At 40.5% G+C, this 12716-nt stretch overlaps 1 protein-coding gene across 1 annotated transcript in view; it reads left to right on the top strand.

The window, feature by feature from the left end:
• tpcn2 (two pore segment channel 2) overlaps window positions 1-12716 on the top strand; it is an 80003-nt gene that overhangs the window by 23140 nt on the left and 44147 nt on the right. The window contains exons 6-9 of the mRNA XM_030410831.1: window positions 5138-5210; window positions 7209-7308; window positions 7413-7478; window positions 7583-7647. Coding sequence (XP_030266691.1) covers window positions 5138-5210; window positions 7209-7308; window positions 7413-7478; window positions 7583-7647 — 304 coding nt within the window. The remainder of the gene's footprint in view (window positions 1-5137; window positions 5211-7208; window positions 7309-7412; window positions 7479-7582; window positions 7648-12716) is intronic.

Genomic DNA, 12716 nt, shown 5'->3' with positions numbered 1-12716 from the left:
CTTGCTATCGGGTGCTTGTTACCATGGTGATTTTTGTTTGCCGTCTGTCGTGTGTTTGGGCACGTAAAGCACAGTGCTGCAATGAACTGCTGTAAAGCTCCTCTGTTAATATCTACCGGTGGAAGAAAGTTAATTCTGATTGCTTTGACTTGTTTGTTCTTATTTTGGCTAATGGAACGGGAAAAACAGCAAAAAAGGAAAGAAAGAAATGTTGTCAGGCCTAGTAATAAAAGTACAAGAAGTGAGAAACCTTGATTTCGCTCTCCTTATGATTATTGAAATCCTTGAAATTATTCTCACAGTTTCTGTTAATTGGTAGACTATATAAAAAAGTTTATTATGTCTCTGTTTAGGAGATCTGTTAGATTGTGTTATATGTGTGTGAATGTGCTTGTTTGTGTGATCATGGCTCTCCCCTCTCCCAAGTTACCATCTCCCCCTCACCACCATCCCCGTACTACACACCCTATCAGTACTTGTGATGTATTTAATTGAACTGCTTGGTGTTTTTATACACACTTGTACGAGTATACGAATCCTTATATAAATATTTTTGAATTATGAATACAGAAAAAGGTTTACACATTATTCATCTTAATATTAGGAGCCTACCACCCAAATCGACCTCCTAAAAGCATGGATTGCTTACAATAAACCCAGTGTGCTCACTTTATCTGAAACTTGGCTTCACAGTAATATTTTAGATAATGAAATCGAACTTGTTGATTACGTTTTGTATAGAGCTGATAGAGGATCTAGAGGTGGAGGAGTGGCTACATACGTTGCATCTCATTTATGCTCAGAACTTGTTGTACCAACAGTTACACCTCTGCATTTTGAATGCCTTTTTGTCAAATTAATTTTGCATAAAAATAAACACTTAACCATAGGTAATATTTACAGACCCCCAAATGCTTATTCAGAATCTACTGATTGTATACTCTCCACCATTAACTCCATAGATCGACCAGGAGAAATGATTATACTTGGTGATTTTAATAAAAATTGGTTGGAACGTGTATCCCTCAAGGAAAAAAATGTATTTAGCAGTATAAACCTTACGCAAATTATCACTGAACCAACAAGAGTTGATAAAAATTCTTCAACACTCTTAGACTGGATACTTGTCACTCATCCTGACCGAATTATAAAATCAGGGGTATTACCTGACAGCTTAAGTGACCATTCAATTATTTTCTGTGTTTGGAAAATTAAAGTTCCTCGTCTTCCACCAAAGTGTATAAAAGTAAGAAAAATAAAAAATATCAATGTTGAACAATTTATTGAAGATGTAGGTGCAATAAAATGGGATAGATTACAACTAATACCTTTTGTTAACGATGCTTGGGATTATTTTTACACAGAATTTACTAATGTTATTAATAAACATGCCCCCTGGACAATAAGGAAAGTTAAGGGCAGACACCTACCATGGATAAATGCTGACTTGTTAGGTTTATTCAAAGAAAGGGATAAGGCCTGGCAGAAATATCGTTCTACAAAAGATTTCGGTGACTGCAATGCATATAAACAACTAAGAAACATCTGTACAACTAAAACTAGGAATGCAAAGTCCAGCTACTATAAAGACTCACTCATTAATGATTTTAAAAACCCAAAACAATTCTGGAATACAATTAATAGCATAATGAGTAAGTCTTCAAAAGATTACACTACTTATCTGAGAATTAATAACGAAATTACGAACGATCCTTCAACAATTGCGAATGCCTTTATCCAACACTTCTCCAAGATCTGTAGTTCTCATTCCTTTAGTCCTTCTTACAATAATGTAGCATCTAATAGTGTTAATTGCAGTCACTCCTTCTCCTTTAGGAAAATAAGTCCACTGGATGTACAACGGATCATAGATGGACTTAACTCTACCAGTGGAGCTGGTCCAGATGGCCTTGAAATTAAGTTTGTAAAAATTGCCTCTCACATTTTGTCGTATCCCTTGTCTGATCTATTTAATATGTCGATTGATACCTGTGTTGTTCCCTCAAGTTGGAAATGTTCCAGAATCACACCTTTACATAAAGGTGGCGACTCTCATGACTTCAATAACTATAGACCCATTTCCATAATAAATTGTGTAGTCAAATTATTTGAAAAGTTAGTCTTTAATCAACTCTCTCATTATATTAATGAGTTTGACATCTTATCCCCTTATCAATCTGGTTTCAGATCAAATTTTTCAACAACAACGGCTCTCCTTAAAGTCACTAATGACATAACATCCTCCTCAGACAACAATATGCTCACAGGTGCAATTTTCATAGATCTTACCAAGGCTTTTGACATGGTTGACCACTATCTCCTCCTCGATAAGCTCCATGCCACAGGACTCTCTGAAGTCTCATTGCTCTGGTTCAACTCCTACTTTCATCATAGATACCAATGCGTCTCTCTTCATGGTACACAGTCAGATTTTATGTTAATGGAAAAGGGTATCCCCCAAGGCTCTTCCTTAGGTCCACTATTGTTCAGCATCTTTATCAATGACTTACCACAAGCTTGTTCTGACTGTCAAATTCATCTTTATGCGGATGATACCGTCATGTACACCTCTGGATCCAATAGTTCTCAAATCCAGTCAATATTACAGTTAAATTTTGATTACATACAGAAATAGTTTTTAACCAACAAACTTTTACTAAATAAGAAGAAGTCATATCATATGTTATTTGGTACTAGACAGAAACTTTTACATTCTGCTAAACTGTCCATTAATTATCCCGATGGTACTCCTCTTGAAGTAATAGATTGTTTCAAATATCTTGGTGTCTGGCTTGATTCTCAACTTACCTTTAAAGTACATATCGACTCAATTATCAAGAAAATAAACTGCAGCTTGGGTATTCTGTATCGTTCAATAAACTGCTTCACCCTACAGATTAGGAAAAAGATTGTCACACAGCTTATTCTTCCTATACTCGATTATGCAGATATTGTATATCAGAACACTTCAGAAACCAACTTGTCCTCTCTCAAAGTCACTTATAACAACCTCTGCAGATTTATATTAAGATGTCCATACAGAACTCATCACTGCACTATGTATAATTCTCTAAATTGGTTAACACCAGAGTCCAGAAGGAAGTTTCATTGGCTGCAGTTCATTTTCAAATGTATTTATTATAAATACCCTCCATACTTAAAACAATATTTGACACCCTATAGGTCACAGCACTATCTACGCCATACTGACAGCTGTTTTTTTATTGTTCCGAGAATTCAGAAGGAAATTGGTCGATTTTCCTTTCAATTTAAAGCTCCATCAGATTGGAATACATTGCCTAATTTTCTAAAATCTATCACTTCTTTTCATCTCTTTAGGAAATCCCTTTTTATTCATCTACAACAACCCTGTTCTTTTTTCTAACAAATTACTGATGATAATTTTTGATCTTTGGTTAATTGTGGATACAATACATCTCATCGACACGGTATATACGAATGTACTGGATATGATGATGGTGTTTTATAAAAAGAGTGGTATATAATACAACCCATGTATAAATGTGAATCTAGACGGACTGGGGGGGCAGGGAACGGTTTGGGTCAAGAGTGTATTGTGTGGATGTTATCGTCTTGTAATGTATTGTTTTGTTGTAATGTTCTGTCCTACTCCTGTATGTTCAGTAATGTAATGTAATGCTGAATTTTTTGTCTTGTTATTGTCTGTATACATGTTAAGGACTCCCTTGAAAACAAGATGATTCATCTTAAGGGACTATCCTACAAATAATTAAAATTGGGTGAGTACACTGCTGTGGATTGGAATGGCAGACTGCAACAACACCATAAACAATGATTTGACACGTGAGGGAGGGGGGAACTGGATTAGGTTTTACCAAATAGCCTTCCCCCACTATCTGTCTTATGATGGGTAGAGAGACTCGTAGGTGTTTGCCCTTATTTGACCTGAGGAAAAGGAGTGCATCTCTTTTTCGGGGGGAGATGTGGTTATTTGTTGTAAATTACTAAAAGTAAGTCTCCGGTGATGCGTCCATCCGGAGGTTTGTTGCAGAGCCAGCGTCGCATCTTCTTGCCAGGTCAAGAGGTGAGCAGCTCTCAGGCCCATATGCTGGAAAGAGGAGTCAATTTGGGTGAAAGGTAATCACGGCCGAAACAGGACCTCTTTGAGATGCAGAGGCAAGAGGACAAGTTCCTACAGGATGCAGGTCTACTACTATAAAATAGAAAGGAAGATTGCAACATTTGGTTGTGGCTTTTAGGAATCTTTGCAGTCTTTCTTCTCAGTTCATAATTAATTAAAAGATTAGGTTTGCTCTTAGAAAGTAAAAAGAAACAGCCAACACCAGAAAAAAAAAAAAATGTATGGAGAACTGGCTTCTAGCTTTCTATAGAGTGTTTTAATTGTACACGCAAATTCGGAACACACTTGCTCTGTTGTAAATATATATGACATATCATTGGAACCAATAGAAACACTGAGAGCTTGTAATATGAGCTAATAAAATAGCGTGTGACAAGTAACAAAACAAATGAACATTTTCTCATCTGCAGCTCAGAATGATATATCAGTGGAGCACATCTAATATAATAAATGATCATCAAGTAAATTATTATACTGGTTACTATCAAATACATAATACTCTTATGTCGTTTTATTAACTTACTACCAAAACTCATTAGATAGCAATGTTGTATCTAGTAAATTAGCAGAATTTGCAGCAGGGTTTTAATTTCATAATATCAGAATGATTATATAAGATCTATATATTTACACATTTTAGTACGATTTCAGACAATGCAAGAATAATTCAAACCAAAGGCCATTGCATAGTTAGAATGGCTCAGATTAACAGCTTGCTTGAACCCAAAAGCACAACTCCAAAGGGATGAGAATGTCAGTCAAACTGGTAACTGCAAGGCAGGAGGGAGTGGTTTGACCTAAAATGGCAGCAGAGTTCATAAATGGCAGAGAGAACAACAGAATTAGTACTAGGAGCTTTCACCATCCTGACACCTGTCACGTTTTTAATTTATTCAAGAGACACTTTTTTTATAAAGTGTCTCTTGAAGAAATAGAGAAAGATTTAGATCTATTCCCTACTCCCCAGACTTTTCCACCCCTAGCCTCAGAGTGTGCATTCTTCTGTATTTGCAGTGTCATCCTGCTGCTGGCCCTCCACCTCTGTCTCTTCACTATGATTGGCATGCTGCTGTTCGCTAAAACTGAGGTAAGATCAGGTCTATGTGGTCATACCCTGTTAAATACTGTACTGTACCGCTGACACCTGTGCGGACATGTGTGTATGTGTTTATATGTCTGTGAACTTGTCCCAGACTGTGATGGCATCTCAACAGTCAAGGGTCATTGTCATAACTAAAAAAACAAGTTATGGTTGTATTCCTCCATGTCTATCGAGGTGTATACATAATTACACACTATGTTGTGAAGACTTAAGAATTTAATAAAAGGTGTTATGAGTAGTTCTTGGTTCCTGGTATGTTATTCTTATATGTAAGATTCTAGTAATTAATTTCCAGTAAAAAAAAACAAAAAAAACATGCTGTCTTCATTTAAAGACAATTTCAACAGTACAGAGTATGGAGGACTGATTGAGAGCTTTATCACATGTTACAATGACAGTCACCTGAAGATCGATATCAGCAAACTCAAGTTTATTGAGAGAAACAAAAAACAGTGAGATGTCTCATATATGTTGACAATAAAGATGATTCTGATTTGGACGCGTCACAAATTTTCAACTCGGCAGCAGTTCACAATCCCAATATGTTCACAATCTCCCCTTCTGTTCCTGAATTATGGTGTTGAATAATGGCCAGAGAAGTGTTTTCTCAGAACATTATGATTTTATAATGAAGTTGACCTTTGTGGGAAATTTTGTAATAATCAGTGATGAATAAGTTTGAGTCCCAAGTGGACATTTGTGCCAAATTTAAAGGAATTCTCTCAAGGTATTTCTGAGATATCACGTTCACAAAAGGACGGAAGGGACATTTTCAAGAATAAAGACACAGATTAAAAAATGAGACAATAAACAAGTCACAAACTGGCCCACAAAAGGTTTGATGAGTAGGATGTAAGATACAAAAACAAGAACAAAGGTTCAAGTTTCAATCATTGTCACAACATAGGGTTTCACAATGAAGTATACATTGTAGCTAATGTTTATTCTAATGTTTTTTTCAGTCACAATCTTGAACATGAGTTCAAGTTCAAGCAAGTTCACTTGCCAATGTTTCCCTTTTCTGTTCAGGTTTTGTTTTCACTTTAAAGTGACAGTACCGATACCCTAAAATAAAAATACAAGTTAAATCTATAGTCCAGTGATATGGCAGTGGATACTTATGTATCTTTTGTCAGAAAGGAGCAGGGTGAACAGACTGTGGCTGGGTGGTTGTTCTCTTTTAGTGTTTTTGGGCTCTGTGCAGACATCACATTTAACTGATGTCACCATTAATCTTGCTTCATGAAATCAATAAAACAAAAAAAGGCCTATACTAATACTAATTCTTGTTTAAAACACAAAACAAAAACCTGTCTGTCTTCTTTAACAAGTGTTAAAAACAATTCTCAAAACAATACACAAGTTGCATCGATCCACCGCAAAACTAATTTAGATTAGATTAGATTCAAATTTATTGTCACTGTGCACAGTACAAGTACAGAGATAAAGAAATGCAGTTAGCGTCTAACCAGAAGTGCAAAAAAGTGCAAAGTATGTACAGCAAGAGAGATAATACATTATGTACAGTATAAATGATACTGGTACTACTAAATGAAGATACAGTTTGTACAGTATCTAAGTGTTATTAGCAGTACTAAAGGTAGGGTAAAGATGAAGGGTAAAATAGTCAACTAATGTTGAACTAATGTTTTTAGACAGAGTTTACAATATGATAAAATGCATAGGGCACCCCAACTTACCTAACCCCTTTCTCCCACCACATACATCCAAAAGCCACAATAACTACTTACTGTAAATATGCTTGATGCTTGAACAAGTTGCACTGCTTATGCAAATTGGTTGGTGACCATCAGTGGAAAATGTAACAGTCCACAGCAGCCACAGGAGAGGGACATAACAATAGTAACAATAAAGATAACCATAGAATATTTTTTTACAACTAAGAACAATGTGTGGAATGTGTAAGTCAACTCTGCCTCTCCTCTTCTCTGGTAATCACTCCCCCTCTTTGTTTCGGTTCAGGATCCAAAGAAGAATGAGGAGTGGAGGTTACATTTCAGAACTATGCCTGATTCACTAACCTCTCTGCTAGTGCTGCTCACAACAGCTAACAACCCTGACGGTACACAATCTGTTACATGATAAAAAAAAGTCTGTCGATTACTGTTAATTGTGTCTGTGGTAGAGTGTGTTAAGATTTTCAACATTTCTTCTGTCCCATCACAGTGATGATCCCGGCCTACTCCCTAAACAGAGCCTATTCCATTTTCTTTGTTGCCTTCAGTGTTATTGGTAAGCAGTGACAGTATTATTGTCTGTGTCAGTGCAGCAGAGATTAAGTTGCTATTAATGTCACATATAGTGTCTGAGAGGAAATTTGTTTTGCTTCCTGGCAGGGACCTACTGTCTGATGAATTTACTGACAGCCATCATCTATAACCAGTTCAGGGGATATTTACTGGTGAGTCACATGCACAGTAATGACAACATGCTGCTGAGCATTTCATGAGAAGAGAGGGTATGAGGAAATACACCGATCAGGCATAACATTATGACCACCTGCCGAATAGTGTGTTGGTCCCCCTTTTGCTGCTGAAACAGCCCTGACCGTTGAGGCATGGAATTCACTAGACTCCTGAAGGTGTGCTGCGGTATCTGGCACCAAGATGTTAGCAGCAGATCCTTTAAGTCCTGTAAGTTGCAAGGTTGGGCCTCCATGCTTTGTCAAGCACATCCCACAGATGCTTGATTGGATTGAGATCTGGGAAATTTGGAGGCCAAGTCAACACCCCATACCTTTTGCTTTGTGGCACCAGCCACCAGGGAATACTGCTTCCATGAAAGGGTGTACATAGTCTGTAACATTGCTTAGGTAGGTGGTACATGTCAAAGTAACATCCACATTGATGGCAGGCCTGAAGTTCAGAACATTGCCCAAAGCATCACACTGCCTCCGCCCTGCTTGCCTTCTTCCCATAGTGCATCCTGGTGCCATGTGTTCCCCAGGTAAGCGACACACATGCACACAGCCATCCACATGATATAAAACAAAATGTGATTCAACTGACCAAGTCTACCTTTTCCATTGCTCCATGGTCCAGTTTTGATGCTCACGTGCCCATTGTTGGCGCTTTCGGCGGTGGACAGGGGTCAGTATGGGCACCCTGACTGGTCTGCAGCCCCATACGCAACAAACTGCAATGGGGGGTGGTCACTTGACGCTGATGGCAGAGTAGCAGCTTTCTGTCTCTGCTCCAGCAGCTCTGCATCTTTCCTAGCTTTTATTTGTGGGGTTGATGTTGCTTAAGTGAGCGGTTTTCTTGGGGTGGTCTATGAACATGCCTGGCTCTCAGAGAAAGCTCAGCCTCGTTGCAAAATCTGGCAGACTAGGAGAGAATCCATCATCTTCGGGCAGCTCCACTAGCATGGCTGATAACACGCCGCCATTTCCGGGTCAACTGGACGCTGACAGTTTGGTGTAACGAAACTCAGCAGAAGTGCTCAAAGGGGTGGAAGCCTCTTTTGATAAAAGACTGACCCGGTGTTGAAACGGCTTGAAGTCTGTGCAAAAAAAATCGCAATTGCACCGCACCCTCACCTGTCGCCCTCTTCCCAACCAGTGGCCCCCGGGCTGTCATCATTAAGTTTCACAACTTTCAAGACAAAGTCCGGATAATGCAAGTGGTGAGGAAAATACACCCCTTGTTACATAACGGCACTCAGATCACGATATTCGAGGATTTTTCTGCAGCAGTCATAAAGAAGCGACAGGAATTCTACCAGGTAAAACAGCGGCTCAAAGGGAGGGGGATCCCCTTTGCCATGATGTACCCGGCCACCCTCAGGATCCAATATGATGGGCAGGAGAAATTCCTTAAGAATCCAAAGGAGGTCGTCATGTTCCTGGATAAACAGCCACATCCTCCAGGGTCATCTTCAGACCCCCCTGCCTGCTGAGGGATTTCCTCGTAGTAATTATGTTTTGCCCCAGGACACTGACTGCCCACTGAGCTTGTTTGGGAAAGTAAGACTACTTCTTTCTATCTTTGTTATATGATTTTAAAAGTTCCCTCGTTTTGTGGTTGTGCACCTTCTTCTGTGCTTATATGTTTGTTTACACAGACTTACGCTCGTTTTAACTGTGTTTTACCCCCTGAGCATGATTAGTAATGGTTTCATTATGGAGCTGCGGGCCAGCAGCTGAATGGTGTTTCCAATTTTCTGGTCCAGCGTCTTCCACTGCCCTCATAGGGAAGTTAGCTTGCATACCGCCCTTGTTGTTCTTCTGTTTTCTTTTCTGTTTACATTCCATGTACATAGTACATAGTGTGTTTTCTGTCCGCAAAGCAATATAGCCCCCCCTTCCTCCCCTTTTTCCATTTGTTTTTTATCTGTTTACTGTTTCTGACTCTTAGAGAGCTCAATTTTTTATTAGTATCTCTGTCTACATGGAACCAGGTGGTCTTTGTTTTTCTAATATATAGTGGCTAGTGATAGATCTACATTGAAGGTTTGCAGCTGGAATGTGGGGGGTATACATAACCGGAAAAAAATCTTGAGTTTTTAAAAAAAAGAAAATGTGCACGTCTCCCTCCTGCAGGAGACACACCTTTCACCTGACAAGCATATGAAGCTGAGACATGACTGGGTCGGGCAGGTGTTTCATTCATCCTTCACCAGTAAAAGCAGAGGTGTTGCCATCTTAATAAACAAGCATCTCCCCCTGGTGGATATACCCATTTCTGACAAGTCTGGTAGATATATAGGGCCCTATCTTAACGATCTGAAACGCAAGTATCAAACGCAAAGCACAAGTAGCTTTGTGGGCGGATCTCAGGCGCTGGTGCTATTATGCCGGCGGGATAAATGACTCTTGCGCCCAGCGCAAATCTAAAATGGGTTGGTCTGAAGTAGCTACATTACTCATAGGTGTGGTTTGGGCGTAACGTGCAATAAACCAATCAGAGCGTCATCTCACTCTCCCTTTAAAAGCAGGCGCGCTTGTTCCATAGCGCATTGCTATTATAATGGCGAATTTGCCAGGCGCACAGCAGGAGCGGTTCACAGCAGAGGATACCGACGTTCACGTCAGGGTAGTAAAAGACAGAGAAGTGGCCTTGTATGAGGATAAGAGAAATCCATCCAAATTATCTTTGGTTAAACGGGCGTGGGAGGAAATTGCCACAATTTTTTCTACGGCTGGCATCCCCAGGACATCGCACCTGGCCTCGGGAGCAGTGCGCACGGGCCGAGCAGTGGGCAACGGCCAGCTCATGAGGGAGCAGCGCAAACACCAAGGTGCAGAGGATCCAGACCCATTACACGCCGTGGCAGCATTGTCAGACCGGACCGCACTGTCTGGGATGCGGCAAGGTATTAATGCCCGTCTTGACCGGGTGGCGATGTTGCTGCGGCCTCTCAGGCGCATCGCCTCAAGTCTCCAAACGCACCACCTGCTCCTGTTGTGCACCTTCCTCCTCCTCCCCCAACTCCATCTCCGTCCACCCGCTCCACTAGGAGCACATCGCACATTGCCACTCCCAGACCCTCACGGCTACGGTGGGCGCGTCGCATATCAGAGGGAAAAAGAATGAGTTCTTCTGTTTAAATCTTTTCAACTTTTTTTTGTATGGTTTTCAAAAACGGGAACTGCTTCCATGTAGATGAGAGAAGCAAAGTGTACGCACGTTAAGTACACGCTACATTATGGCCAAGCATGCACCCTTAAAATAGCATCTGAATAAGCGCCACTGACTTTAGACTAGGTTTTTCCTGGTCTGTGGCGCAAGTGTTTTCTGAAACGCCGAAATAGCACCAGTGAACGTTTGCGCCGGAACACGCCTCCTCTTTTCACTGAACCGCCCCGGGAGCGCAAAGTCATTCCCTAATTTAAGGACGTGCGTCTGCGGAGGGAAAATTCCAGTGTGCGCCGAATGCAAAATAGGAATTACAAAAGCGCCAGTGTACAAAGTCAATTGCGCTGAGTGCAAGATAGAGCCCATAATGCTGAAGGGCTGTCTCCATGATCAGCGTTTCTCATTTCTGAATATCTACTACCCACCTGTACATTCACATGATTTCATCTCTCATGCTTGTTCTTCATTTGCTGATTGGATTTGTGAAAACAGAGTGATTGGTGGTGATTTCAATTGCTATTTTTCATCCATGATAGATAAATCACCTCCAATGCAAAACATACTGTCTAAAAGAGCTTAAGCTCTCTCTGAAACCTGCTGTTAACTTGACCTGGTCGACACCTGGTGTCTTCTACATCCCAGTAGCCCTTTTACATTTGCTCCAAGATAAGGATGGCAATGTGCCGGCCTGTGTTTCTAAAATGGAGGCGTAATGTTCCTCCTTTTCCAAAAGCCGCCTCTGAGGTAGGCGTAAACATGTGACATGACGTGTAGCTCGAAGTTGGGCTGTGAACAGTGACAAAGAAGTTGTCTTCAAAATAAGAGTTTTACATTGCACCCCATTGGAGTTTAGAACTGGGTTCTTAGCGGGCGGCTTTTGAAAGTAGCGACCGTTCTTAGCTTGCCGACACAACAACAAGCTAACACAACAAAACAGCTACAGAGACCGAGGAGACGCTATCATCTCCTGGATCTCAGCGGCTGTCCAGTTGCTCATCTTAATGTCCGCGGATGAAATGATGGACTGACTGCTGCGATCAGCTGTTTCCTGGTTTTAAAACTCCCCGGATGTGGGTCACACAACAGCGCAGGTCATTGACACCTCCGCCCACATCACGCAGGGGCCGGCACATTGCCGCCTTGTTTTTAGATTGCAGGCGAGGCGGAAATAAGACCGAGCCGCCAAAAGGACGGGCAAATTGGCGGCTTGCTGCCCTGTAAAAAAACGGCTGCTGATAAGGAATTTACATTTTATTCCGGGGTGCATAGAACAAGTAGTATATTATTATATGAGACCACGCGCCTGTTTTCAAAGTGTTAAATCATTTGAATCCCCTATCCCAAACTCGGCCCTGGAGATATAGCGCTTTCCTGTACCACGACCCTAATTTTGAAACATTTTTAAAAGATCAGCTCAATGTTTTTTTCGAACTTAACAGAACACCTGATGTTTCCCCTGTACTCCTCTGGGATACTATGAAAGCCTACAGTCGTGGTTTAATTATATCCTATTCTGCTGGGCTAAAAAAAAAATGAATCTAGCAGAACAAAGGAGACTGGAGCTTGAGCTACATGAACTCTAGACTCTAAAGATCTTAGGAAAGAGATACTTGTGGTTAGATATGGCAGATTTCTTCTCAAGGTTGGATTTGCCAAATATTTCAGATACCCAAAGGACTGATTTATCCAAACCATTAACGGCAAGCGGAAAGGTATTCAGCTACTCCCAAACAATAAAACCCCTGGCCCTGATGGATTTAGTGGCGAATTTTATAAGAAATTCAGCTCGATTTTAATCACTCCCTCATTTGAAATGTTGCATTCTTCTTTTGAGGCTGGGACTCTTCCTCCCTCCTTGATGGAAGCTAATATCTCTTTGGTTTTGAAAAAAGGG

Source organism: Sparus aurata, unplaced genomic scaffold (genome assembly GCF_900880675.1).
Source record: "Sparus aurata unplaced genomic scaffold, fSpaAur1.1, whole genome shotgun sequence".
Classification (NCBI taxonomy): Eukaryota; Metazoa; Chordata; class Actinopteri; order Spariformes; family Sparidae; genus Sparus; species Sparus aurata.
This window is presented reverse-complemented; position numbering and strand designations above follow the sequence as displayed.